The 26,372-nt window shown below is 53.5% G+C and overlaps 2 protein-coding genes across 4 annotated transcripts in view; both read right to left on the bottom strand.

The window, feature by feature from the left end:
* Positions 1-26,372, bottom strand: part of LOC133357588 (dual specificity tyrosine-phosphorylation-regulated kinase 3-like) — a 520,504-nt gene that overhangs the window by 380,620 nt on the left and 113,512 nt on the right. The gene's annotated exons all lie outside the window — the stretch shown is intronic.
* On the bottom strand, positions 1,565-25,624 carry LOC133357420 (rhomboid-related protein 4-like). Of its 3 annotated transcripts, none has more exons than XM_061575345.1 (7): positions 24,008-25,624; positions 23,266-23,714; positions 22,168-22,303; positions 21,168-21,247; positions 16,918-16,974; positions 9,185-9,310; positions 1,565-7,912 (listed from the first exon to the last, which is right to left on the bottom strand). In XM_061575345.1, exons 1-7 carry the CDS (start codon positions 24,067-24,069, stop codon positions 7,833-7,835), a joined length of 990 nt encoding a protein of 329 aa, XP_061431329.1. In that variant the 5' UTR covers positions 24,070-25,624; the 3' UTR covers positions 1,565-7,832. The 3 variants fall into 3 exon arrangements, with proteins under 3 accessions (XP_061431329.1, XP_061431330.1, XP_061431331.1); XM_061575346.1 differs by having other exon boundaries at positions 24,181-25,624; XM_061575347.1 differs by lacking the exon at positions 24,008-25,624 and having other exon boundaries at positions 23,266-23,907.

The raw sequence follows: 26,372 nt of genomic DNA, 5'->3' as shown, positions 1-26,372 counted from the left end.
CTGGCTATTATTCGTCACACCCAGCCTTCTCAATCCTGCGTCTAGAGCTGGGACCGTGAGTCACTAAACTGTGTCTAGAGCTGGGACCGTGAGTCACTAAATTGTGTCTAGAGCTGGGACTGTGAGTCACTAAACTGTGTCTAGAGCTGGGACTGTGAGTCACTAAACTGTGTCTAGAGCTGGGACTGTGAGTCACTAAACTGTGTCTAGAGCTGGCACCGTGAGTCACTAAACTGTGTCTAGAGCTGGGACGGTGAGTCACTAAACTGTGTCTAGAGCTGGGACTGTGAGTCACTAAACTGTGTCTAGAGCTGGGACTGTGAGTCACTAAACTGTGTCTAGAGCTGGGACTGTGAGTCACTAAACTGTGTCTAGAGCTGGCACCGTGAGTCACTAAACTGTGTCTAGAGCTGGGACCGTGAGTCACTAAACTGTGTCTAGAGCTGGGACTGTGAGTCACTAAACTGTGTCTAGAGCTGGGACTGTGAGTCACTAAACTGTGTCTAGAGCTGGGACTGTGAGTCACTAAACTGTGTCTATAGCTGGGACCGTGAGTCACTAAACTGTGTCTAGAGCTGGGACCGTGAGTCACTAAACTGTCTAGAGCTGGGACTGTGAGTCACTAAACTGTCTATAGCTGGGACTGTGAGTCACTAAACTGTGTCTAGAGCTGGGACTGAGTCACTAAACTGTGTCTAGAGCTGGGACTGTGAGTCACTAAACTGTGTCTAGAGCTGGGACCGTGAGTCACTAAACTGTGTCTAGAGCTGGGACTGTGAGTCACTAAACTGTCTAGAGCTGGGACTGTGAGTCACTAAACTGTGTCTAGAGCTGGGACTGAGTCACTAAACTGTGTCTAGAGCTGGGACTGTGAGTCACTAAACTGTGTCTAGAGCTGGGACCGTGAGTCACTAAACTGTGTCTAGAGCTGGGACCGTGAGTCACTAAACTGTGTCTAGAGCTGGGACCGTGAGTCACTAAACTGTGTCTAGAGCTGGGACTGTGAGTCACTAAACTGTGTCTAGAGCTGGGACCGTGAGTCACTAAACTGTGTCTAGAGCTGGGACTGAGTCACTAAACTGTCTATAGCTGGGACTGTGAGTCACTAAACTGTGTCTAGAGCTGGGACTGTGAGTCACTAAACTGTGTCTATAGCTGGGACCGTGAGTCACTAAACTGTGTCTAGAGCTGGGACCGTGAGTCACTAAACTGTGTCTAGAGCTGGGACCGTGAGTCACTAAACTGTGTCTAGAGCTGGGACTGTGAGTCACTAAACTGTGTCTAGAGCTGGGACTGTGAGTCACTAAACTGTGTCTAGAGCTGGGACTGTGAGTCACTAAACTGTGTCTATAGCTGGGACCGTGAGTCACTAAACTATGTCTAGAGCTGGGACTGTGAGTCACTAAACTGTGTCTAGAGCTGGGACTGTGAGTCACTAAACTGTGTCTATAGCTGGGACCGTGAGTCACTAAACTGTGTCTAGAGCTGGGACTGTGAGTCACTAAACTGTGTCTAGAGCTGGGACGTGAGTCACTAAACTGGTCTAGAGCTGGATCGGAGTCACTAAACTGTGTCTAGAGCTGGGACCGTGAGTCACTAAACTGTGTCTAGAGCTGGGACTGTGAGTCACTAAACTGTGTCTAGAGCTGGGACTGTGAGTCACTAAACTGTGTCTAGAGCTGGGACTGTGAGTCACTAAACTGTGTCTAGAGCTGGGACCGTGAGTCACTAAACTGTGTCTAGAGCTGGGACCGTGAGTCACTAAACTGTGTCTAGAGCTGGGACTGTGAGTCACTAAACTGTGTCTAGAGCTGGGACTGTGAGTCACTAAACTGTGTCTAGAGCTGGGACTGTGAGTCACTAAACTGTGTCTAGAGCTGGGACTGTGAGTCACTAAACTGTGTCTAGAGCTGGGGTCGTGAGTTACTAAATTCTGTGTTTAGAGCTGCGACCATGAGTCACTAAACTGTCTAAAGTTGGGACCGTGAAACAGTAAACTCTGTGGGTCTAGAGTTGGGACCGTGAGTCACTAATATGTGTCTAGAGCTGGTACCGTGAGTCACTAAACTCGGTGTGTCTATAGCTGGGACCATGAGTCACTAAACTCTGTGTGTTTGGAGTCAAGACCGTGAGTCACTAAACTATATGTCTACAGCTGGAACCGTAAGTCACTAAACTCTATGGGACTAGAGCTGAGACAGTGAGTCACGAAAGTCTGTGTCTATAGCTGGGACCGAGAGTCGCTAAACTCAGTGGGTCTAGAGTTGGGGCCGTGAGTCACTAAACCCTGTGTCTATACAACTCGGTTAGTGAATGACTAAACTGTGTCGAGTTGGAACTGTGAGTCACTAAACTGTGTCTAAAGATGGGGCCTTGAGTCGCTAAACTCAGTGTGTCTAGAGGTGGGACAATGAGTCACGAAACTCTGTCCAGAGTTAAGACCGTGAGTCCCTAAACTCAGTGTGTCTAGAGCTGGAACTGTGAGTCACTAAACTCAGTGTCTAGAGCTAGGACCGTGAGTCACTAAACTCTGTGTGTCTAGAGCTGGAACTGTGAGTCACTAAACTCTGTGTGTCTAGAGCTGAGACAGTGAGTCACTAAATTCTGTCTATAGCTGGGACTGTAAGTCACGAAACTCTGTCTAGAGTTGGGACCCTTAGTCACTAAACTCAGTGTGTCTGGAGTCAAGACTGTGAGTCACTAAATTCTGTCTAGAGTTAAGACCGTGAGTCACTGAACAATGTGTCGAGAGCTGGGACCGTGAGTCACTAAATTCTGTGTCTATCGCTGGGAGCACGAGTCGCTAAACTCAGTGTCTAGAATCTTAATTTTGGAGCTTTCGTGACTGCAGGAATTATTCTTTGGTTTTTTCGGTAAAGTCACGTATAAAAATAAAATAATAAATTAAATAATAGCATACGACGTTTCGATTATTTTATTTTTATACGTGACTTTACCGAAAAAAACAAAGAATAATCAGTGTCTAGAATTGGGACCGTGACTCACTAAACTCTGGATGTCTAGAGCTGGGACCGATAGTCACTAAACTCAGTGTGTCTAGGGCTGGGACCTTGAGCCACTAAACTCTGTCTACAGCTGGGGCCGTGAGTCACTAAACTCGGTGTCTTGATTTGGGACTGTGAGTCAAACTCTGCGTCTCGAGTTCAGATCGTGAGTCACTAAACTCAGTATGTCTAGAACTGCGGTCATGAGTCACTAAACTCTGTCTAGAGTTAAGACCATGAGTCGCTAAATTCAGTGTTCTTCGGTTCTTTCGGTAAAGTCACGTAGATAGAAATTAATCACGATGTTTCGATCGCAACACAAGCAATCCTCATCAGGGTGAGTATTGCTTGTGTTGCGATCGAAACGTCGTTATTTATTTTAATTTCTAACTACGTGACTTTACCGAAAGAACCAAAGAGTATGGATTTCTGCATCACGAAAGCTTCAAATCCAGATTAAGCTCTGTGGGTCTACAGCTGGGACCACGAGTCACTAAACTCACTGTCTACAGCTGGGGCTGTGAGTCACTAAACTCACCGTGTCTACAGCTGGGGCCGTGAGTCACTAAACTCTGTGGGTCTATAATTGGGACCGTGAGTCACTAAACTGTGTGTCTAGAGCTGGGACCATGAGTCTCTAAACTCTTTGTCTGCAGCTGGGACCGTGAGTCATTACACGCGGTGTGTCTAGAGCTGGGACTGTGAGTCACTAAACTGTTTCTAGAGTTGGGACCCTGAATAACCTAAACTCTGTGTCTCGGACTGGGACCACGAGTCACTAAACTGTGTCTAGAGCTGGGACCGTGAGTCACTAAACTCAGTGTGTCTACAGCTGGGACCGTGTGTCACTAAACTCAGCGTGTCCAGAACTCGGACCGTAAGTCACTAAACTGTGTCTAGAGCTGTGGCCGTGAGTAACTCAACTTTTTGTGTCTGGAGTTGGGACCGTGAGTCACTAAACTCTGTATAGAGTTAAGAGCGTGAGTTACTAAACGATGTGTGTCGAGAGCTGGGACCGTGAGTCACTAAAATGCTGTCTATAGTTGGGAGCATGAGTCGCTAAACTCAGTGTCTACAGCTGGGACAGTGAGTCACTAAACTGTGTCTAGAGTTGGGACTGTGAGTCACTAAACTCAGTGTGTCTACAGCTGGGACCTTGCGCTACTAAACTCTGTCTACAGCTGGGGCCGTGAGTCACTAAACTCGGTGTCTTGATCTGGGACTGTGAGTCTAACTCTGCGTCTCGAGTTCAGACCGTGAGTCACTAAACTGTTTCTAGAGTTGGGACCCTGAATCACCTAAACTCTGTGTCTCGGGCTGGGAACACGAGTCACTAAACTGTGTCTACAGCTGGGACCATGTGTCACTAAACTCAGCGTGTCTATAGCTGGGACCGTGTGTCACTAAACTCACTGTCTAGAGCTAAGACCGTGAGTCACTAAACTCACTGTCTAGAGCTTTGACCGTGAGTCACTAAATTCAGCGTGTCTAGAGCTGCGACCGGGAGTCACTAAACACTGTGTCGAGAGCTCGGACCGTGAGTCGCTAAACTCGGTGTCTTGATCTGGGACTGTGAGTCAAACTTTGCGTCTCGAGTTCAGACCGTGAGTCACTAAACTCAGTGTGTCTAGAACTGCGGCCGTGAGTCACTAAACTCTGTCTAGAGTTAAGACCGTGAGTCGCTAAATTCAGTGTTCTTTGGTTCTTTTGGTAAAGTCACGTACATAGAAATAAAAGAAAACAAATCACGATGTTTCGATCGCAACACAAGCAATCCTCATCAGGGTGAGTATTGCTTGTGTTGCGATCGAAACGTCGTTATTTATTTAAATTTCTAACTACGTGACTTTACCGAAAGAACCAAAGAGTATGGATTCCTGCATCACGAAAGCTTCAAATCCAGATTATACTCTGTGGGTCTAGAGCTGGGACCACGAGTCACTAAACTCACTGTCTACAGCTGGGGCTGTGAGTCACTAAACTCACCGTGTCTACAGCTGGGGCCGTGAGTCACTATACTCTGTGGGTCTAGAATTGGGACCGTGAGTCACTAAGCTGTGTGTCTAGAGCTGGGACCATGAGTCACTAAACTCTCTATCTACAGCTGGGACGGTGAGTCATTAAACTCAATGTGTCTAGAGCTGGGACTGTGAGTCACTAAACTCAGTGTGTTTATAGCTGCGACCGTGAGTCACTAAACTGTTTCTAGAGTTGGGACCCTGAATAACCTAAACTCTGTCTCGGGCTGGGACCACGAGTCACTAAACTCAGTGTCTACAGCTGGGACCGTGAGTCACAATACTCAGTGTGTCTAGAACTCGGACCGTGAGTCATTAAACTATGTCTAGAGCTGCGGCCGTGAGTCACTAAACTCTGTGTCTAGAGCTGTGGCCGTGAGTAACTCAACTCTTTGTGTCTGAAGTTGGGACCGTGAGTCACTAAACTGTCTACAGTTAAAAGCGTGAGTCACTAAACGACGTGTGTCGAAAGCTGGGACCGTGAGTCACTAAATGCTGTGTCTATAGTTGGGAGCATGAGTCGCTAAACTCAGTGTCTACAGCTGGGACAGTGAGTCACTAAACTGTGTCTAGAGTTGGGACTGTGAGTCACTAACCTCGGTGTGTCTAGAGCTGGGACCGTGAGTCGCTAAATTCTGTCTAGAGTTAAGACCGTGAGTCACTGAACAATGTATGTCGAGAGCTGGGACCGTGAGTCACTCAATTCTCGCTGGGAGCATGAGTCGCTAAACTCAGTGTCTAAAATTGGGACCGTGAGTCACTAAACTCAGTGTGTCTAGAGCTAGGACTGTGAGTCACTAAACTCTGTGTCTACAGCTGGGACCATGAGTCACTAAACTGTGTCTAGAGCTGTGACCGTGAGTAACTCAACTCTTTGTGTCTGAAGTTGGGACTGTGAGTCACTAAACTCTGTCTAGAGTTAAGAGCGTGAGTCGCTAAACTCAGTGTCTACAGCTGGGACAGTGAGTCACTAAACTGTGTCTAGAGTTGGGACTGTGAGTCGCTAAACTGTGTGTCAACAGCTGGGACCGTGTGTCATAATACTTAGTGTGTCTAGAACTCGGACCGTGAGTCACTAAACTCAGTGTCTAGAGCTGGAACCGTGAGTCACTAAACTCCATTGTGTCTACAGCTGGGACAGAGTTTAGTGACTCACTGTGTGTCGAGAGTTAAGACCGTGAGTCACTAAACTGTGTTTCTAGAGTTGGGCCCCTGAATCACCTAAACTGTGTCTCAGGCTGGGACCGTTGTCACTAAACACAGTGTGTCTAGAGCTGGGACGAGTCACTAAACTGTGTCTACAGCTGGGACCGTGAGTCACTAAACTCCGTGCTTCGAGAGCTAGGACCGCAAGTTACTAGACTCTGTGTCTACAGCTGGGACCGTGGGTTACGAAAGTCCATGTGTCTAGAATTAAACTGTGAGTCACTAAACTCAGTGTGTCTAGAGCTGGGACCGTGTTTCACTAAACTCATTGTCTAGAGCTAAGACCGTGAGTCACTAAACTGTGTCTAGAGCTGGGACCGTGAGTCAGTAAACTCCATGTATCTAGAGCTAGGACCGCAAGTTACTAGACTCTGTGTCTACAGCTGGGACCGCGGGTCACGAAAGTCCGTGTGTTTAGAGTTAAGACCGTGAGCCACTAAACTGTGTGTATACAGCTGGGACCGTAAGTCACTAAACTGTGTCTAGAGCTGGTGCCGTGATCCACTAAACTCTAGAGCTGGAAAAAATTAGTACCACTTTGTGTGGGAGTCAACAATGGTTCTTTTGGATAGACTCATCCCTGTCATAGGAACATGTAATTTCCACCACTTGCTCAGGGCTATAAACGGGGTGCACCGACGCTCCCTGGAGCAGGAAAGCATCTCAGGCCAATAGACTTTTGTAATCGACGAGAAAATCGTAATCGACGGCTCTTTCTGTAGCCAATTACCGGGTCCCCCTTCAGAAATATCAGCCCACCCTCCCCTCCTTCCCCCTGCCATGAAACCCCCTACAAGCCACGTCCAGCAAGACACTGTTTCAATGACAGGTATAGTCTGCCAGCTGGGTGGCGATTTAGATATGTGTTTTTACTATTGAGAGCGAATTGCCGTGTCGTTTTTAATGTGGCAAAAAATTTGGACCGAGAGGGGCCTATGGACAACGGCCGACTCGTTTAGAATCGCGTCACGGGATCCTTAAAGTCCACCATGGGGGAGAAGAGGGGAAAAGCGGGTGGCTCATGGCAACTCCCGCGGTTAACGCGACCGGCACACGACGTTAACTGGGGCGGTCGCTCGGCTTGAAATGCCCATGGGCGTCTCGGGCACGCAAGCGAACCGTTCGGTGCAGAGCACTCGCGGCCATACCCCTGAGAATAACTTAGTCCAAAAACGACAACGGAAAATAAAAGTTTCATCTGCTGCGACAAGAAAGAGCGCACGGTATTGAGCGCGCGAATGTGTGTGCGTGTGCAAGTATGTGCGAGTGCGTGCGTGTGCAAGTATGTGCAAGTGCGTGCGTGCGCTTGTGAGAGTGTGTGCATTAGCGTGCGTGAGTGTGCGAGTGTGTGCGTGTGCGTGCGAACGAGCGCATTCTCCGCGAGCGGTGGCCGCGGTGTCAGGCATCGCCCAAGCTGGGCTGCGCATAGTGGAGCGATTAGTACAGCAAGTGAGTGTGAGTGCGCGCGCGAGAGAGCGAGTGCGTGCGTGAGTGCATGAGTGCGTGAGTGAGCTGGCGAGTGCGTGCGAGTGGACGCAAGTGCGTCTGTCCACCGGTAACCCCCACCCTGCCCAATCCCGCCCACCCGCGGGCTGGCACCCTCCTATCTCCTCAGCCGCTCCAGCCTCCTGCGTCTGAGCTCCTCCGGAGAGAGGAATCCCGGCTCAGGGGGGGTGAACGATCCTGTACAGAGGTGAGGGGCACAGCGGGAGGGCGATGGTGATTGGAGAAATAAGCGGAGAGGAGGCAGTGAGGGAGAGGAAGGAGTGGGAGTCAGGAGGAAAGCGGGGAGAGTCGGCGGGAGGGAGATGGGAGTGCAGGAGGGAGCGCAAAAATGAGTGGCACGGCAGCACAAAGAACGCGCGCACACGAGCGCGCGTACATACACACAGGGGCACGCAGACACGCGAGCGCTTTACACGTGACAGCGTGCATACACGCGCGCACGCACATTCACACGCATGCAAGTATATACATGCACATTCATGCAAACGTACGGACAAGCGAGCGCAAAGACAAATATCTCCCGTGTAGCCTTTAAGGGACTGTTGGGGCAAGTGCACCTGAAGGCCAACACTGCACACAAGGGAGCGGTGTGGTCAACACCACTCCCAGCCACTTTTATCTCCCCAGCGCCGATGTATGCACACCACACCGAGTACTCATTGAAGTAGCGAATCAACCTCGGGGAGGCCCAGGACTAATTGAAATATTCGCCACTTGCTATTGGTTGCGAGTGGGAATCGAATTCAGGTCGCTGGGTTCATAGCGCAGTGCACTAACCACGACAATACCGCGGCCCGCACACACGCACATACGTGTGCGAAAAAACACATGCGAAAAAACACATGCATAGACACACACGCGTGCGCGCACACACACACAAAACAAAGATCCCCCCTATAGCCTATAACAGACTGTTGGGGAAAATGTTGTTAGCGAGCACCTATGAAGGCCGACATGGCACACGAGGGGGTGGGTGGCCAGCACCACGCCCGACCGCCTTTGTCTCCCCAGTGGTGATGTTTACACACCACACCAGGTACTCATTTGAGGCTGAGTTAACCTAGGGGAGGCACATGACCGGGTTCAGATAATTCTTACTGGTCTCGGTGACCTTAAGTGGGAATTTAACTCGTGTCACCGGGTTCATAGAGCAGCGCAGCCAACCGCTCCTCACACACACTCTCACTAACAAAGACACACACACGCACAGACGCAGCAATGTACAAGAAGTGAGAGTGCATTCACACACCCCATGCACACACTCCTGTCGCAGTGCGAGCGGGTGAGGTAAATTGTGGGTACTCTTACCTCTTCCGAAACAAGGAAGGGTCCCCTAAATACACTCTCTCTCTCGAGCTCTCTCTCTCGGTGGTGCAGCACTGCCCCTTTGACCGTCACCCCACGCCAAGTGCCAAATGAACCCCGGGAGGGTGGGGGGGCGCTGCTCACTCGTGTCACGCAGGCTGGCTCGCATCGCCTCCTGCAGATCCTCGTCCTCCGATGTCTCGCCCGTGTAGCTCAGGAACTCCGCGCTGCGATGCTCGTAGCGGTGGTGGGTGTGCCATCCCGCGGCGTCTAGGGGGGGGGGTCGACAGGCGTAGGTGACGTGCGCCGGTTACGCGTGCACGGGCGCCGGCTCGGAGCGGACGGGATGAGCGGAAACCGCTCACCAAACTTAATAACCAGGCTACAGTCTACATTATAGACTGCCAGTACACTCACTCCGATTAAGAACCAGGCTACAGTCTACATTAGTGTTTTGTATTTTATTATTTTTATTTACTTTATTTTCATTATGATCTTTCGATCTACGTGACTTTACCTAAAGAACCAAAGAATATGAATTCCTGCAGTCACGAAAGTTTTAAGTCAAAATTTTACGGATTGCACGTCGCACCACGTCGCCGCCGTTACCGTCGACAGCACACGAACCGCACCTGCTCCGGGCAACTCTCCGGTCACGGCGTACCCACCCCGCGCGCACGTCAATGGATGCTGTGGCAAATGAGACATCCCATTATTGCGAGGGGCAGTCCCGGTGCAACGCTCGCACGGTTCCTTATCCCCCAGGTTCTGCGGCACCCAAAGCCGCTTGAGGCGGTCTCAAGCGAATCGCCACGTGATGGCCCCGGTCATCATCAATTCAACGAGATGAACAAAAGGCGCAAATCCCGTGGCACGACCTTCGCTCAGTCAGGGCAACGGCAGCGGCGACGTCACCACACCGGATCGGTGCCTTCAGTGCAAACATGGCCTACCAGCACCACACCGTGTCTGTCACGTTTAGGCGGCCGCACCTCTCGAGCCAATTGTGTAACCGGGTGAGAACCCAAGAGGGCCAAAGAGGACAGCAGTCTCGTAGATTTACAAGATATGACCCGCGTAGTTTGACCATACTTCCCCACTCTGGTCAGCAAGTCAAATATGCACTTTGCCGACTCGGTTGCTTCTCAACGCCTTTCAAATCTGGGTGATGGTGTCCAGGGCCGGATCATAGTCCGGTGAGGCCCCTGGGCACGTCTTTTGGAGGCCGCCCCTTTCCTATATTGGTGTCTTTCTTGCTTTCCTCCTCGCAAAATCATCCACTAGATCATCAAAATCTAGCTGTCTGACAAGGTCTGACTCTATTGACGTAAGTGACAATGAGCTGAGACGTGTTTGGCACATGCTACTCCGCAGCTCATTTTTTATTCTGCCTAAAAGGGAAAATGTCTGCTCACCCTTGCAGTTTGTCACTGGCAAAGTTAGAAAAATCCGAAGTGCCACGAAAACATTGAGGAACACTGACTGCAGATTAAGTGCCTGCAACTTCTCAAGCAATTTAGTTGGGCACTTCTCACCCTCAGAGTCAGACATGAAAGACTTGAATCGGATTAGTTCGTTGGCAAAGTTCATGTCCAGGTCTGATGGATATGTAGCGGAGAGTGCATTTACCTTGTCCACAATATCACTTTTAGACACCTGATCTGACATAAGCAGAACTCCAAAGAGACTGGTCAAACGCTTGTAAGCATCCAAGCGGTATTCAAGGCATGCCACGAGCTGATCAATGACCTAAAATGTTTCTATTTTGAACTTCTCCCTCCCCTCAAGTGTCACACCTGGCTCTGAGCTCTCATCTGCAAGTGTTTTGCGTTTCCTCTTTCGCTAACGATCGTGCTTATATGACTGAGAGACAGCTGCCCTTTCAAAAGCCTCAAACTGGTCTTGCTGTCCTGCCACAAAATCCCTCAATGAAGATAAAAGCTGTGCTGCTACAGAGATGTCACTTCTCTGTAGGTGCATATTTGTAGCGTGGAACTGGTCAAGATATGACGTCCCAGAAATGTGCCATGAACACCATCTCTAAGGTGTCCAATTTAGCACATAGTCCAGCGGCCTCTCTGATGTGAGTGGAATTTCTCCACAGTGCCTTGGCCGACTCTGCCCGAGCACTCCACCGAGTACTGGACAGCGATTTTAAAATCAGTCTGACATCTGTTGTCCGAAAGACTTTCCCCCATCCGTGTGTGGATGAAGAGCAAAATGTGTAGTGACTGCAACATGTAAAAAAACTCGTCAGCCTCTGGGCTACTGCTGTCTAAGGTGTTAATACCAACTAAGTTAAGTGAATGCACTGCGCAAGGCACATACTCTATTGTAGGGTGTTTTTGTTTCAGGTGGGCCTGTAGTCCATTGTATTTTCCTGACATTTTGCTTGCATTGTCACATGACTGACTTCTACAGTTTAAGAGGTCCAATCCAAGGCCCTCCACCATCAAAGTCACAGTCTGTTAAACTTTTACCAGTGTGGCTCTCAATTGGCTCAAAGCCCAGGAATCGCTCCACCACATTTCCACTGCTGTTAACAAACCGGAATATGAACGTCAATTCGTCCACATGTGACAGGTCTGGGGTGGAGTCAACAATTATTGAAAAATATTTGGCATCCCGAATCTCATCTGCTATTGTTTGGCGCGTTTTCTGATCCATTAGCTCAATGAGTTCTTCACATATTGTCGATGACAAACTTTTTAATATGTTCAGCAAAGAATGGATCAAACTGTGATAGCAATTCTAGGATGCCAAGGAAATTACCGTTATGGGTTGACCCAAACCATTCATCATCTCCCCTAAACGCAAGTCCTCTTTCACCCAAGAACTTGATGACTGCTACAACTCTTTCAAAATGTCCCTCCAGTATTTACGTTTCCCATCAAGTTGCTGCATGCGATCTGCATCTATAGTACTGCCCTTTGTCCGCTGGTGCAAGGCAAGCGTGCATGATCTGTGTTCTGCACTCTTTTCGTGTTCCCCTATTCTTTCAGAGTGCTTCCAGTCATTAAACCCCTGACTAAAGCCACCGAGCTTGCTTCAGAACAATTTGCATGCAAAACAGTACACATAACCTGTTGAGGGTGAGTACAGTAGCCACTGTCTAGAAACCTTCTGCCCATTTGGCAATATACGGTTCAGAAGTTCATTGTTGAAACTTCTAGTCTTTCCACCAAGCGTTCTATCTCGGACTGAAGCCGGGTATTTTCCCCTGTGGTTTTGGAAGGGGAATGCTCCTCTTTCAATAACTGACTTAACAATGTCACTGGAAGTGCTTTGCCATAAAGCAGGGTCAGTGACCTCAGAGCACCAGGAATGGCTTGGTTGCTGATTTGATTCTTGTGAACTGCCCAACTGCTCCTGAGGTGGAAATGGTTCTTGTATACCATTAGCTGTTGAGGGTTTGCCTTCAAAGGTTGGCTCTGGGGGAGTGACATTACTGGAAACTGAACTAGGTCCTACCCACAGCTGACAATAGTGCTGCTGTGATCATTATTACTATCAGAGGGTTTTTGAAAGAAGTTGGCAATGAATAAAACACTCTGAAGCAAAACTGCCTCTTGCCTCCTTTTCTTTGTCTTTCCTTTTGGAAGCACCACTATTCCAACGTTTGCGGTCCATATTTCAGAACAAGTATGCTATTTATATGAATATATTTATAGAATATCTCAATACTTATTAAATAATAATTGAATTAATATATATTAATAATGACACCATTCAAATACTGTTGTTGGAAAATACAATCAAGTGGTAGTATTTTATAGTGTACTTGTACCTAAAGGCAACTTTGAGTAGATAAAAGAAAAACATAGAAAAGCACATGACAGAATATAACCCCAACCCTTTAAAAAGGCTGTTCGAAAATAACCCTTAGGAGAGATTGTTGAAATAGCCTTTAAAAAGGCTGTTGTTTTAGAAAAAGATGAAAAAAGTATCTGAATATATTACTGTGGCGTACCAAGCAAGAAAACGGACATGTCTGTGGCTTTTCCTACCAAGAAATGTCTTATAAACCCGCCTGACACAGAGATAATTATGTTGCTTGAAATACAAAAGATAACTTTTTTTTTGGCTGAAAAACCACCAAAGGTTTCTAATGTCAGTGAAATTACGTGGTGGAAACTATGCACATAGGCCACACCCCATCGATGGGAAGGGGAAAAAGAGCTGTCAACAATTTGCATGTCAACGTTAGCATTATCTACTTCCGTGGATCTAAAAACAGACGGTCTATGGAAAAAATGAATGGGGTTTTCCTTAATATTTAAGTATGGATTGGGTCTCTTATATATGTGTTAATGTATGAAAAAATATAGCTTTTGGCATTTTTTTTTATGTTTCACAAAACCGCGGTGTATTTTTTATAATTTGTCAACAGCTAAGCTCTCAACAAATGAAGAGCCCTCGGTCTCACTAGCTGGCTTTTTAGTGCAGCCAATTTGGTTGTAGGGGCAGCTAGCTGGCAAAAATGGCAGCTCGCTATCTAAATTCTGTTAACAAGCTGAATCATATGGGCAGCTAGCTAGGGAAAATGGGCAGATAGCTAAAATAAAGGGATAGCTAGTTACGAACGGCTTGCCATAATGACGCCCTTCAAACTGTCCTGTTATGCAGAATGAACTGACTTGTTGGTGAATATTGTATCATGTCACAGCATATTGTAGCGTGCCAACCAGTGGCTAAGTTGTACAGAAGCACTGTACTCTCCGAGAGGCTCTCGTTTTAAGCATGCACTATATGTACCAAGGGGCCCCAGGTGTTACGCTTGATGTATGCACCGAGGGGCCTGGGGGCCCGAGTGGTCAACTCGCGCTTTAAGCACCGAGGGGCCTCACATTGTAAGCGCTGTGGGGCCCAGGGGCCCGAGTGGTCAGCTAGCGCTTTAAGCACGGAGGGGCCCAGGGACCCTCACACTGTAGGTGCCGAGGGGCCCAGAGGCTCCAGTGGTCAGATCATGCTTTAAGCCCAAGGAGCCTAGGGGCCCTAGTGGTCAGCTCACTCTTTAAAAAACGCCAAGGGGCCTGGGAGCTCTGACACTGTAAGCGCCAAGGGGTCTGGGGGGCAGTAATGGTGAGCTCACATTTTAAACACCAAGGGGCCCGGGGGCCCTCACATTGCAAGCGCTGATGGGTCTGGGGGGCCCTAGTGGTTAGCTCACGCTATAAGCACCCAGGGGCCTAGTGGTCAGCTTGCGATGTGCGCATTGAGGGCCCTGGCGTTCAACTTCCTTCGGAGGTCGTGGGCCATGCACCGCGCGCGGCCTAAGGCTTGGAGGCCCCCTGGCAGTGCGAGGCCCCAGGGCACTGGAACCACTGGTCCGGTCCATAATCCAGCCTTGATGGTGTCGGCGGCGTGCAGCTTCGAGGTCCCGGTGACTCTCGCAACGACAATGCAACGCGAGTGGCGTGCGAGTGTAAAGTTGCGTAGGTATCTAGGAAGTCGCCGTACAGGAAACCGGATTGCACTGATCAAAGGCCTTCCCAACATTTGGCAATAAAAAATCCAGCGATGAAAGATTGGCCTTGTTGCCCACAGGGTGACGCCATATGGACACACACACGCACCTTATTCCTCTCCCCACGATGTCACTCGGACTGGACGGAAGTAACAGATGGACGAACAGAGAGACAAACAGATGGACAAAGCTAAAGCGATTAAACCTTCACTGGTAAAGCATTAGATCCGACGACAACATCAAGTGCACCTCCTCCTCCTCGTATCTTGGTTGAATTTCCGCTTCATTAATCAACCAATTTCCTTTCCCGAATTTAAATCCTCGCTCCTCCCCCGTCGTTAGCCAAACCGGGGAGGTGGGACCCCCCTCCCACCAGCACCCCCGCCCCCCACCTTGGCACCCCCACCCCTCCCCCTGGCACCCCCACCCCTCCCTACCGGGGCCCGCGGCTGAGCAGGTTTCGCTGTGAGGGTGTCAGGGCAAGACATTCACGGGCGGCTGCATCGACTTTTTAAACATTCAGACGCCTCTCGGCCATTCTGAGCACAGCCCCAGGCCTCAGGGCCGGCCGGGGACTTCTCCGCTCCTCACAGCCGGCCATGGCCTCCATGCGCTGCTGGATGAAGGCCCTCCAAGAGCCGTCGCCATCTCCATGCCCGCACGCGATCACGTCCGGCACATTGCGTTTGCCCGTTTGGCGACCCTGGGGTTGCTCTCGCAAAACAAGGCCTCATCCTTGTGTCTCGGGTCATTAAAATAAGTAAATGAAGGTGCGCTGGCGGAAGGAGCCGATTTCGTCGTCGCTCCATCTCCGCGGAGGATGTATTCTCTGGCACGTTCCATCTCTCGGCTGCCACTCCGTCGCCAGTCTCATCGGATTGTTCAAGTATGAATAAATATTTCTGATTCTGATCGTGTCTTCTAGCCGGGTCACATCCGGCCAAAGCTGACTTACTTATCCTAACGGTCAACGTGATGTCTTCATCTCTTGTTTGTTCTCAAATCCGAGTCTTCTCTCCATCTCTTTCTCTCTACTCTGCAAAATCAGCCTAAGAAAGATAAATCTCTGTGGCAGACCACCCACCCCTTCGCCCCTCCCAACCCTCCCCCAAGACCTCCACAGGCCCCTCCCCCTGGCGAGCTAATAAATATTGTAGGTACCGTCTGATGGCAGTCGCACGCATGTGGTGGTGGTGGCGACGATGGCGGTGGTGGCGGTGGTGGGGGCGCCCGCCGCCGATGTTTACTCTTGTCATGGCCCAAATTCGACAAATTATTACAAACGGAGCAAAGGCAGCGAGCGGGGTGGACACGTGCAGGCCAGGTCCCCCCTCCCCGTGACACTACGCGGACAGTACCGGTGGCAGAGAGCAACGGAACTGTGCCACACGGTGGTAAGGAACACCATGTGCGGTGGCCTCGCAGGGAGAGGTGCGCGCGGGGCGCCTGAGCCAAAGGCTTTTCTCTGTTCGGCACCAATTTTAATGGCTTGGGGCGGCGCTTTGAACGTGGCTAGTTTTTTTCCAAAGGTGAGTTCCCCGATAGCCACGCAACTTTACACTTTGAGTTCAGATCTTCCTGACGAGTTATCGTGACCCCCGCGTGACAGACAGCGATACAGACGGAGCTGACGCACGCAAGTTTGCAACCTTAGTTGGAGAGCACTGAGGAGCAATCGATCCGGTAAACTAATCTGGCCAAGGAATGGTGACGATTCCTAGAATCGTAAAGGGGACATTGATTTGCAATATCGGTCGACACGCACGCAAGCGCAGGCAAGCACGCGCACGCTCGCACGCACGCATGCAAGCGCATGCGCGCACAGGCACGCACACGCTCGCAAGCACTCGCACGCACGCGCAGGCACGGCGCTCCTCCTCTGCTCCTCCCCCCGTGCCCTCTCCGCACCATCACATATTATTTATGTCCCACGAGACACAGCGGGGCATAACACGCTCACGGAGAACACACTCACGGAAAGCACGTGCACACGTGTACACAAGGGGTATCACACGCAACTCAGATCAAAAGACGCAAAAAAAATACACGCACGCAAGCGCGCACCAGACAGAGCATTCACAGGAACCAAAGCGCACGCGCAAACTCACTCACCGGCACAAGCACGCACATGGCCACCCGCACGCCAACACGCGCGACTACACGCACATGCGCAGCACGACGATACACACACAGCACGCCACGTTGTGTCAAGGCCCGGGACCTCTCTCGCAACACTTACAAGCCAAACCCCGGAGGCCCCAAAGGGCGAACCGCAGTGTGGCCAACAACGCGACAACGACGGCATGGCTTTGCCGACACGCTCGCCTCCACCTGCTCGGCAGCGATTTGCTCCACACCGCCCCAAACCCACACACCCCCCTTCATCCTCAACGCCCCCCCCCCCACTCACCAGCATGGTCGCTGTAGAATACTCTGCGCAGGATTCTTGACCCAAACACCACGGCATCTACGCGACATAAACCGTGTAATTATTGATGCTGCCATCGTGGAACGATGGGAGGGAGGAGAGTGCATGTGTCTGTATGTGTGCCAGTCGACAGTGAGTAGCGGTAGGGTAGTGGTTAGTGTGCTGTGCTATGAACCCAGCCACCTGAGTTCGATTCCCGCTCACGGCCAACACCGGTGACGATTATGTGAACCTGGGCCTCCCCTAGGTCGACTCAGCCTCAAATGAGTACCTGGTGTGACGTGTAAACATCGCCACTAGGGAGACAAAGGCGGCCGGACGTGGTACTGGCGATCCACCCCCTCGTGTGCCGTGCCGGCCTTCATAGGTGCTCGCTAACAGCACTTGCCACAACAGTCTGTTCAGGCTATACAGGCGATCTTGGTCTTGCCAGCGGTGGTCCAGTGGTTAGCGCACTGCCAAGTTTGATTCCCAAAATCGGTGATGAATATCTAAACTGGTCCCGAGCCTCCCCAAGTTCGACTCACCCTTAAACATCAGAAATGGGGAGACAAAGGCGGCCGAGCATGGTGCTCCACGCCGGCCTTTGTAGGTGCTCGCTAAGAGCACTTGTGCAGGCGACATGGGGGACCTTTGTCGTTGCGTGTCGGTTGGAGCGGTGCCGCCCTGTCCAGGAATGAAACTCAGGTCACAGGGTTCGTGGCGAAGGTCACCAAATGCTTCACGACTCCGGGACCAGGCCAGGGGGCTCAGCGATGGAGCGAGTAGCTCGCAGAAACCGGACTAAACTACCAAAACTATTTCATTATTTTACCAGGTATGGCCCACTGAGCTCTACAGCTTTTTCAGAAGCGTGCTGGCTATATCACGTAAAAATGTATACTAGCAGCCAAATACTCTAAACGCGTGACATTGATTCTAAACGTGTAGGGAAAAACCGGAGGAAATTCCACGCGACCACGGGGAGAGAGAGACACACGAAAACTCCAAATATACAGCAGGCGTCAGGGTCGGGATTAAACCCACGACCTCCTGTATACCAGGCGAGGTAGCTAACATCTCACCACCATGGGGTTCCATGGTGGCGAATCCACATGCTGGTTGTGGGGGGGATTGACTGAGCCCATCAGCCCTCCCTCCGGGGGTCAATCAAATAAGCACCACATTGGAGGGTAGAGATCAACAGCGGCTGTCCTCCGAAAATACCCGCCCTGCTATAGTAATGTGGAATCTGCACCTCCGACTCAGGGGTTGAGCACCGCCTCAATGGCCATTGGGGCAGGAAATGCCTGCGATATGTTTAAGAAGTCCGTCTCAAACTCGCTCCGTCACTCCGCGACGTGGCCCCCGACCTAAGCCAGCCCGTGAAACCGGACATCTGTGAAAAAGAGCTTTACGGCTCATCAGATTCCACGAGTACAAGTAAATAAATTCCGACGATTCTGATTCTGCAGCCAGAGGCGAGGGGGAGAGGCGAGGGGGAGAGGGAGGCGAGGGGGAGAGGCGAGGGGGAGAGGGAGGCGAGGGGGAGAGGCGAGGGGAGAGGGAGAGGGAGGCGAGGGGGAGAGGCGAGGGGGGAGAGGGAGGCGAGGGGGAGAGGCGAGGGGGAGAGGGAGGCGAGGGGGAGAGGCGAGGGGGAGAGGGAGGCGAGGGGAGGCGAGGGGGAGAGGGAGGCGAGGGGGAGAGGCGAGGGGGAGAGGGAGCGGGGGAGAGGCGAGGGGGAGAGGGAGGCGAGGGGAGAGGGAGGGGTGAGAGGGAGGCGAGGGGGAGAGGCGAGGGGGAGAGGGAGGCGAGGGGGAGAGGCGAGGGGGAGAGGGAGGCGAGGGGGAGAGAGCGAAGGGGGAGAGGGAGGCGAGGGGGAGAGGGAGGCGAGGGGGAGAGGGAGGCGAGGGGGAGAGGGAGGTGAGGGGGAGAGGCGGAGGGGAGAGGCGAGGGGAGAGGGCGAGGGGAGGGCTGAGGGGGAGAGGGAGGGGGGAGGAGGCGAGGGGGAGAGGCGAGGGGGAGAGGGAGGGAGGGGGAGAGGCGAGGGGGAGAGGCGAGGGGGAGAGGGAGGCGAGGGGGAGAGGCGAGGGGGAGAGAGCGAGGGGGAGAGGGAGGCGAGGGGGAGAGCGAGGGGCGAGGGGGCGAGGGAGGAGAGGGGAAGGCGAGGGGGAGGAGAGGGAGGCGAGGGGGAGAGAGCGAGGAGAGGGGGAGAGGGGAGGCGAGGGGAGAGGAGGCGAGGGGGAGAGAGGGAGGCGAGGGGGATGAGGGAGGCGAGGGGGGAGAGTGAGGGGAGAGAGAGGCGAGGAGGAGAGGGAGGCGAGGGGGAGAGGCGAGGGGGGAGAGGCGAGGGGGAGAGGGAGGCGAGGGGGAGAGGCGAGGGGGAGAGGGAGGCGAGGGGGAGAGGGAGGCGAGGGGGAGAGGCGAGGGGGAGAGGGAGGCGAGAGGGAGGCGAGGGGGAGAGGCGAGGGGAGAGGCGAGGGGGAGAGGGAGGCGAGGGGGAGAGGGAGGCGAGGGGGGAGAGGGAGGCGGGGGGGAGGCGAGGGGGAGAGGCGAGGGGGAGAGGCGAGGGGGAGAGGGAGGCGAGGGGGAGAGGCGAGGGGGAGAGGGAGGCGAGGGGGAGAGGGAGGCGAGGGGGAGGGAGGCGAGGGGGAGAGGCGAGGGGAGAGGTGAGGGGGAGAGGCGAGGGGGAGAGGCGAGGGGGAGAGGGAGGCGAGGGGAGAGGTGAGGGGGAGAGGCGAGGGGGGAGAGGGAGGCGAGGGGGAGAGGCGAGGGGGAGAGGCGAGGGGGAGAGGGAGGCGAGGGGGAGAGGCGAGGGGGAGAGGCGAGGGGGGGAGAGGGAGGCGAGGGGGAGAGGCGAGGGGGAGAGGGAGGCGAGGGGGAGAGGGAGGCGAGGGGGAGAGGGAGGCGAGGGGGAGAGGCGAGGGGGAGAGGCGAGGGGGAGAGGCGAGGGGGAGAGGGAGGCGAGGGGGAGAGGCGAGGGGGGAGAGGGAGGCGAGGGGGAGAGGGAGGCGAGGAGGAGAGGTGAGGGGGAGAGGCGAGGGGGAGAGGCGAGGGGGAGAGGCGAGGGGGAGAGGGCGAGGGGGAGAGGCGAGGGGGAGAGGGAGGCGAGGGGGAGAGGCGAGGGGGAGAGGCGAGGGGGAGAGGCGAGGGGGAGAGGCGAGGGGGGAGAGGGAGGCGAGGGGGAGAGGGAGGCGAGGGGGAGAGGGAGGCGAGGGGGAGAGGCGAGGGGGAGAGGCGAGGGGGAGAGGCGAGGGGGAGAGAGAGGCGAGGGGAGAGGCGAGGGGGAGAGGGAGGCGAGGGGAGAGGGAGGCGAGGGGGAGAGGGAGGCGAGGGGGAGAGGCGAGGGGGAGAGGTGAGGGGGAGAGGGAGGGGGAGAGGCGAGGGGGAGAGGGAGGCGAGGGGGAGAGGTGAGGGGGAGAGGCGAGGGGGAGAGGGAGGCGAGGGGGAGAGGCGAGGGGGAGAGGCGAGGGGGAGAGGCGAGGGGAGAGGGAGGCGAGGGGGAGGCGAGGGGGAGAGGGAGGCGAGGGGGAGGAGGCGAGGGGGAGAGGGAGGCGAGGGGGAGAGGGAGGCGAGGGGGAGAGGGAGGCGAGGGGGAGAGGGAGGCGAGGGGGAGAGGGAGGCGAGGGGGAGAGGGAGGCGAGGGGAGAGGAGGCGAGGGGAGAGGGAGGCGAGGGGGAGAGGCGAGGGGGAGAGCCGAGGGGGAGAGGCGAGGGGGAGAGGCGAGGGGGAGAGGGAGGCGAGGGGGAGAGGGAGGCGAGGGGAGGGGAGAGGCGAGGAGGAGAGGGAGGCGAGGGGGAGAGGCGAGGGGGAGAGGCGAGGGGGAGAGGGAGGCGAGGGGGAGAGGCGAGGGGGAGAGGCAGGCGAGGGGGAGAGGCGAGGGGGAGAGGCGAGGGGGAGAGGGAGGCGAGGGGGAGAGGCGAGGGGGAGAGGGAGGCGAGGGGGAGGGAGGCGAGGGGGAGAGGGAGGCGAGGGGGAGAGGCGAGGGGGAGAGGCGAGGGGGAGAGGCGAGGGGGAGAGGGAGGCGAGGGGGAGAGGTGAGGGGGAGAGGGAGGCGAGGGGGAGAGGGAGGCGAGGGGGAGAGGGAGGCGAGGGGGAGAGGCGAGGGGGAGAGGCGAGGGGGAGAGGGAGGCGAGGGGGAGAGGCGAGGGGGAGAGGCGAGGGGGAGAGGGAGGCGAGGGGGAGAGGCGAGGGGGAGAGGGAGGCGAGGGGGAGAGGGAGGCGAGGGGGAGAGGCGAGGGGGAGAGGCGTACTGTCCAGCAGGCAACGCAGAGGACTGTGCACGTAGAAAAGGCCCACGAGGATCCCTGACAGGTGCCCGATGAATGACGCCCTGCACACACAGAGAGAGGAGAGAGGGGAGACAGAAAGAAGAAGAGACGGGGGGGGGGGGGGGGTGTTAGGTTTAGAACATCTAGAATCCAAGCGTCTCTGCCCCCCCAATTATTGAGATCGCCATGCGGCGGCTCATCACCTGCATTTTAAGTGAAGTTGCCAAGCATTTTGGCGTTCAGGTCATTGCGCCTGTGAGTTATGGTTTCAGGTGAGGCGTTTTGGAAGCTATAGGTGAGGTGTAGGCTCCACCCACTGCTCAGGTAACCCATCCCACTACTCGGGTAGCTCTACCCACTCGCATCATCAAGGGTCAAGCAGGAAGCCAGGGAGTTTTAAAACAGTGACAAAATCCCGATTTTCACTGAAGCTTCAGCAAGGGTCCACCGGGACACGGCCATTATGGCTGAAGATGCATTATTGGATCACATACAGTCATAGCGCTGTGGTGGCGAGATGTTAACTATCTCCCCTGGTATACAGGAAGTCGTGGATTTGATTCAAACCCTGACGTCTGTATATTTGTTCTCCCAGTGGTCGCATGGATTTTTATCCTCGGTCCTCAAGGTTTTCCCCTCCACATTTAGAATCACGTGTTTTGAGTATTTAGCTGCTGCTATACATTTCCACATGATAAACTCCATTAAGCGATCATTTCTGGCCAAGTCTGCTTTTTAAAAAAAGAGCTACACAGCTCAGCGGACCTTACCTGGAAAAATTAAAATATAGTTTTAATATTTTTTTAGTTTTATTATGAACCTACCGGGAAAGTTTTTTTCCGGCCACACCGGGATGTTTTGTAGCTTGAGGCTCAGGGGGTCAGTTCCACAAAAAGCCTAAGCTCCCATGTAAACCAACGTTCATGAGGGGTGCGTGCGATGGAATTGACCCAAGGGGGGGAGAGCGGGGGGGCGTGCAGACCTGGGTACCAGCAGGTGGATGACGACGAGCTCGGCCCAGCATGCGTAGCGGTTCTGCACGGGGAATGTGTTCATCACGTAGGTCACTCCGCCAGGGTTGTAGTGGTTGTTGATCACCTTGAGTCCAAACAGGACACCTGGAGGGCACGGGGTGCAGCGGGGGGGCAGGTGCGAGGCACGCCGAGGTCACCCTCATTTTGTCTCTGATGTGGCGCCCTTCACGGCAGGCTCCATCGCATCTCAAAAGTTCAGAGGGAAGCCCCCCCCCCCCCCCCCCCCCCCCCCCCCCCCACCCTGTAACTCAACACCTGGCCTGCAAGTGGGCATCAGTCTGCCAGTGGGGGTGATGATCGCTGCTGCTATGTGTGATCCCAATTGAGTCGTATATATTTTTTGGTTTAACCCGTAGGCTTTCACGACCAATATCATCCATGAGAGGTTTTTGGGTTAGAGCGTGTAAAAAAATAAATGTGTCCTTAAAACCCGCCACCACCCGACACAATCAACTAATAAGGGTCGTCACATAATGCACATGCTCGCATAATGCACATGAATAATGTACGTTGCCTCAGTAATCCCCCCCCCAAATTGTGCAAAAGCGCAGAAGGGTGGTCAACACATCTACGCCTCTATATAAGGAACGAAACAGTAAGACTTCTCCACAAATCTGGCTGTCGCCTGAAGCTAGTTGTAATTACTGGCGAAACGTCGTACTGTTTGTAAATGTTGCGGCTTGGCTCTCCAACACACCGGTGTGCTGTACTGGTGACGAATTGGCATGTTCTGTTTACGTGACAACCCTTACTAGTTGGCTGTGTCGGATGGTGGCAGGTTTTAAATACATATTTATATATTTACGTGATCTAACCCAAAAACGTCTATTATGGATATATATTTTTTTATTAGGCAAAATTGGGCCTATGATGCCGGAACAAGATGGTCTGCTCCATTTGAGAAAATTTATGCTGGAGGTATCCGATGAGCTGTAAAGCTCTTTCTCACAGATGTTCAGCAGGCTCTCGAATCTCCAGGGCATTTCACACGAGAATTCTGGCACTCCTGCGGCACGGGGGGGGGGGGGGGGGGGGGTAGTGCCTACCGGAGAAACCGATGGCGCACTGCTCCATGTAGGAGTAGCTGCCCGTGGCGAAGGCCAGCGCGGCGGCCAGCGCTAGTTGCACCACGCCGGTCAGCGCTGACAACACCAGCAGCAGGGTGCCGAAACGCACGCTGCCCAGCCGGCCCTCCAGCGCAACGCCCTTCCACAGCGCGGAAATCATGTTGAAGTAGAGGTGCATGTCGTCGGCGTGGTGCACGGGCGCCAGCGCCAGGCGCCGCCAATCGCAACCACCCCACACGGCCTCCACGCCCAGGCAGGTGGCGTGGGGGCCGCCCCATGGCGCCATGAACAGGAGGGCGTTGAGGCCGATGGCGCCCAGCGTCACGGGCGGAATGCGGTGGAGGCCGAAGCGGAGCATTTCGACGCCCAGCAGCAGCACGCCGATGCCTGGGGAGTGGCCGCCCCTCTGGTAGCGCCGCATGTCAACGCTGCAGAGAACCAGTTTCTACATCAATGTCTAGGACAAGTTGGACATGTATTCGTTATTACGGTATTGTTATGCTTTCGCATGTTCAACCAGGAGGGTTCTACCAAGTTTTTGCAGTAAGGGGGCGATGCTGCTGCTGCTGTGAATTTGAAATGTATTTATGCTGGATGAATCCGATGAGCTATGAAGCTCTTTTTCACAAATGTCCAGTGTGATCCCAGTCAAGTAATTCGCAGGTACATTTTCAGCCCTGGGGTTTTTTTGGCTAGTACCAGTTCCACTGCAAGTGTTTACCTTGGGAGGAAAACAGCAGAATCCAGAGAAACTCCACGCAGAATTGGAGGGAGAGAGATCATAGAAACTCCACATTCACACGCTCGACATCATAGGCGAACAAACTGCACAGGCGTCACAAGAAATACTTCGCATAGGGTGGTGTGGTGGTGGTGGTGACACTCGTGCCTCACAAGCAAGAGACCCCTGGGTTCGAGTCCCGACTGGCGCCACTGCGTGGTGCAGTTTGTACGCTGTCTCCCCCGGTTCCGAGTGGGTTTCCTCCGGGTTCTCTGATTTCCTACTCCCATAGCTAAACCCACACACACACAGTGGAAACTGGTTTTGGCCAAGGCATTTCAATGCTGAACAAGCCCCTGAAAATTACTCAATTGGGATCACACTAAAACTAAACTACAATTTATTTTACAGGTAAGGCCCACTGAGCTATGTAGCGATTTTTCAGAAGTGACCTGGTCATCACAAATGATATCTCAAAAAAGTGGTTTATCATCGTGTGGAAATGTATAGCAACCATCTACTCGAAACACGTGATGTTTATTACAAATTTTGAGGGAAAAACCGGAGGACCCGAAGCAAAATCCACGCTGCCATGGGGAGAGACACACCAACTCCAAATATACAGCAGGCGTCAGGGTCGGGATGGAACTCACAAATTCCTGTATATCAGGATACTGGCAAAAAGGTCCCATAGATATAACTCTTGACCCGAGCTGTAAGTGCTCTGATACTTGCATTTCCTTTGTACTGTTCGCCTCTTGGCGTTCTCTAGTCTAACACTGGTGGTGAGATGAGGCCATAAAAAGGCTGTCTCTGGTGAGGGTCAATCCGTATCAAAGACAATGCACACATTATATTATCAGAGAGCATGTTTTGCCGCAAGTAACGTGTGGTTAATGCGGACTTGACGATGCCGTGTTGCAAAAGGTATGTATCTATTTGTCGTTTGAGCATCTGAACACAACTCCTGTTTAATTATTGACAGAAGTGGGTAAAACCTATTCTTATCTTTCCACGCGAGGTAAGTTAACTATCTCGCCGCAGGGAAACGTCGCCTCTTGTTGCGAGCGAGTCGGGCAGGACCCTCGGAGCTGACGGCTCTCCCAACGAGCTTACTCGAAACTTAATTTTGTTACTCTTAGGTTCAATAATAGAAATAAAATGATCATTTTAAAATAATTATTTTATTTCTATTATTATTTATTTTTACCTACGTTACTTTACCGAAAAAACCTAAGAGTATGAATCCTTGCAGTCACGACAGCTTCAAATCTAGAATTAATTTTGTTAATTGTACTCAAGGCCGCACTGAGCTGCCACGTCGCTCTTTTTCCGAAGCGACCCGCGCTGTTCACCAGTGACAGCTCAACCAAAGTGACTCATCATCATCGTCGTCGTCGCGTGGACATTCATAGCAGCAGCCAAGTAACACGAACGCGCCTGAGAGTTCATCATCAATGTGGACACCCGGAGACAAATCCACGCGACCACGGGGAGAGAGACGCCGACAACTCCACATACACAGCAGCAGGCGTCGGGGTCAAACCCACGACCAGGCGAAGGAGTTAACAGCACAGGGCATCGGCGCTCATCTCCTGTGCACAGCCAGCGGTGGGAAACTCCACGTTACTCGGGCGAGCAACGCAACATCTCGCGTGCTTTAGCGATCCCACTGGCGCCGCGCAGTGACGGCACGGGCGCTAAACCTGGGGCCTATCTTACGGTCAACGATTGCCTCGCGGGAGAAGAAGCAGCCCCTCGACGGCTCTCCTCACCAGCAGCGGCGCAGCAACAGTAACAACAACAAAAGTAAACAACAACAAATACACAACAAAAGTAAACAACCAAAAGTAAACAACAGCAGCTCTCTGGGCGTTCCTAACGGACCGCGCGTGACTTCCGATTCGCAAACGGCGAAACTTGCGTCACGTGACCAGCGAGGGGGTGGGGGCTCGCCCGCGCCCCGCCCCTCCTCCACAGAGCGTCCCGGGCACGCGATTGGTCCGCGCTGCGACGCCGGTGACTCGGCGAGCCAATCGGTGCTGCGCCTCCCCCTCCACCCCCCCCCCTCGCCACCCCCCCTCCCCTTCGCCTTGTACCACGTGACCCCCCTCGCCACCCCCCCTCCCCTTGCGCCTTGTACCACGTGACCCCCCTCGCCACCCCCCCCCCCTTGCGCCTTGTACCACGTGACCCCTCGCCACCCCCCCTCGCCACCCCCCCTCCCCTTGCGCCTTGTACCACGTGACCCCCCTCGCCACCCCCCCTCCCCTTGCGCCTTGTACCACGTGGACCCCCTCGCCACCCCCCCTCCCCTTGCGCCTTGTACCAAGTGACCCCCCTCGCCACCCCCCCTCCCCCTTGC

This window comes from Lethenteron reissneri, chromosome 58, assembly GCF_015708825.2.
Source record: "Lethenteron reissneri isolate LAM-NWPU_2019-01 chromosome 58, ASM1570882v1, whole genome shotgun sequence".
In the NCBI taxonomy this organism is placed as follows: domain Eukaryota; kingdom Metazoa; phylum Chordata; class Hyperoartia; order Petromyzontiformes; family Petromyzontidae; genus Lethenteron; species Lethenteron reissneri.
The sequence above is the reverse complement of the archived record's forward strand: the minus strand, read 5'-3'. Positions and strand labels throughout refer to the sequence as shown.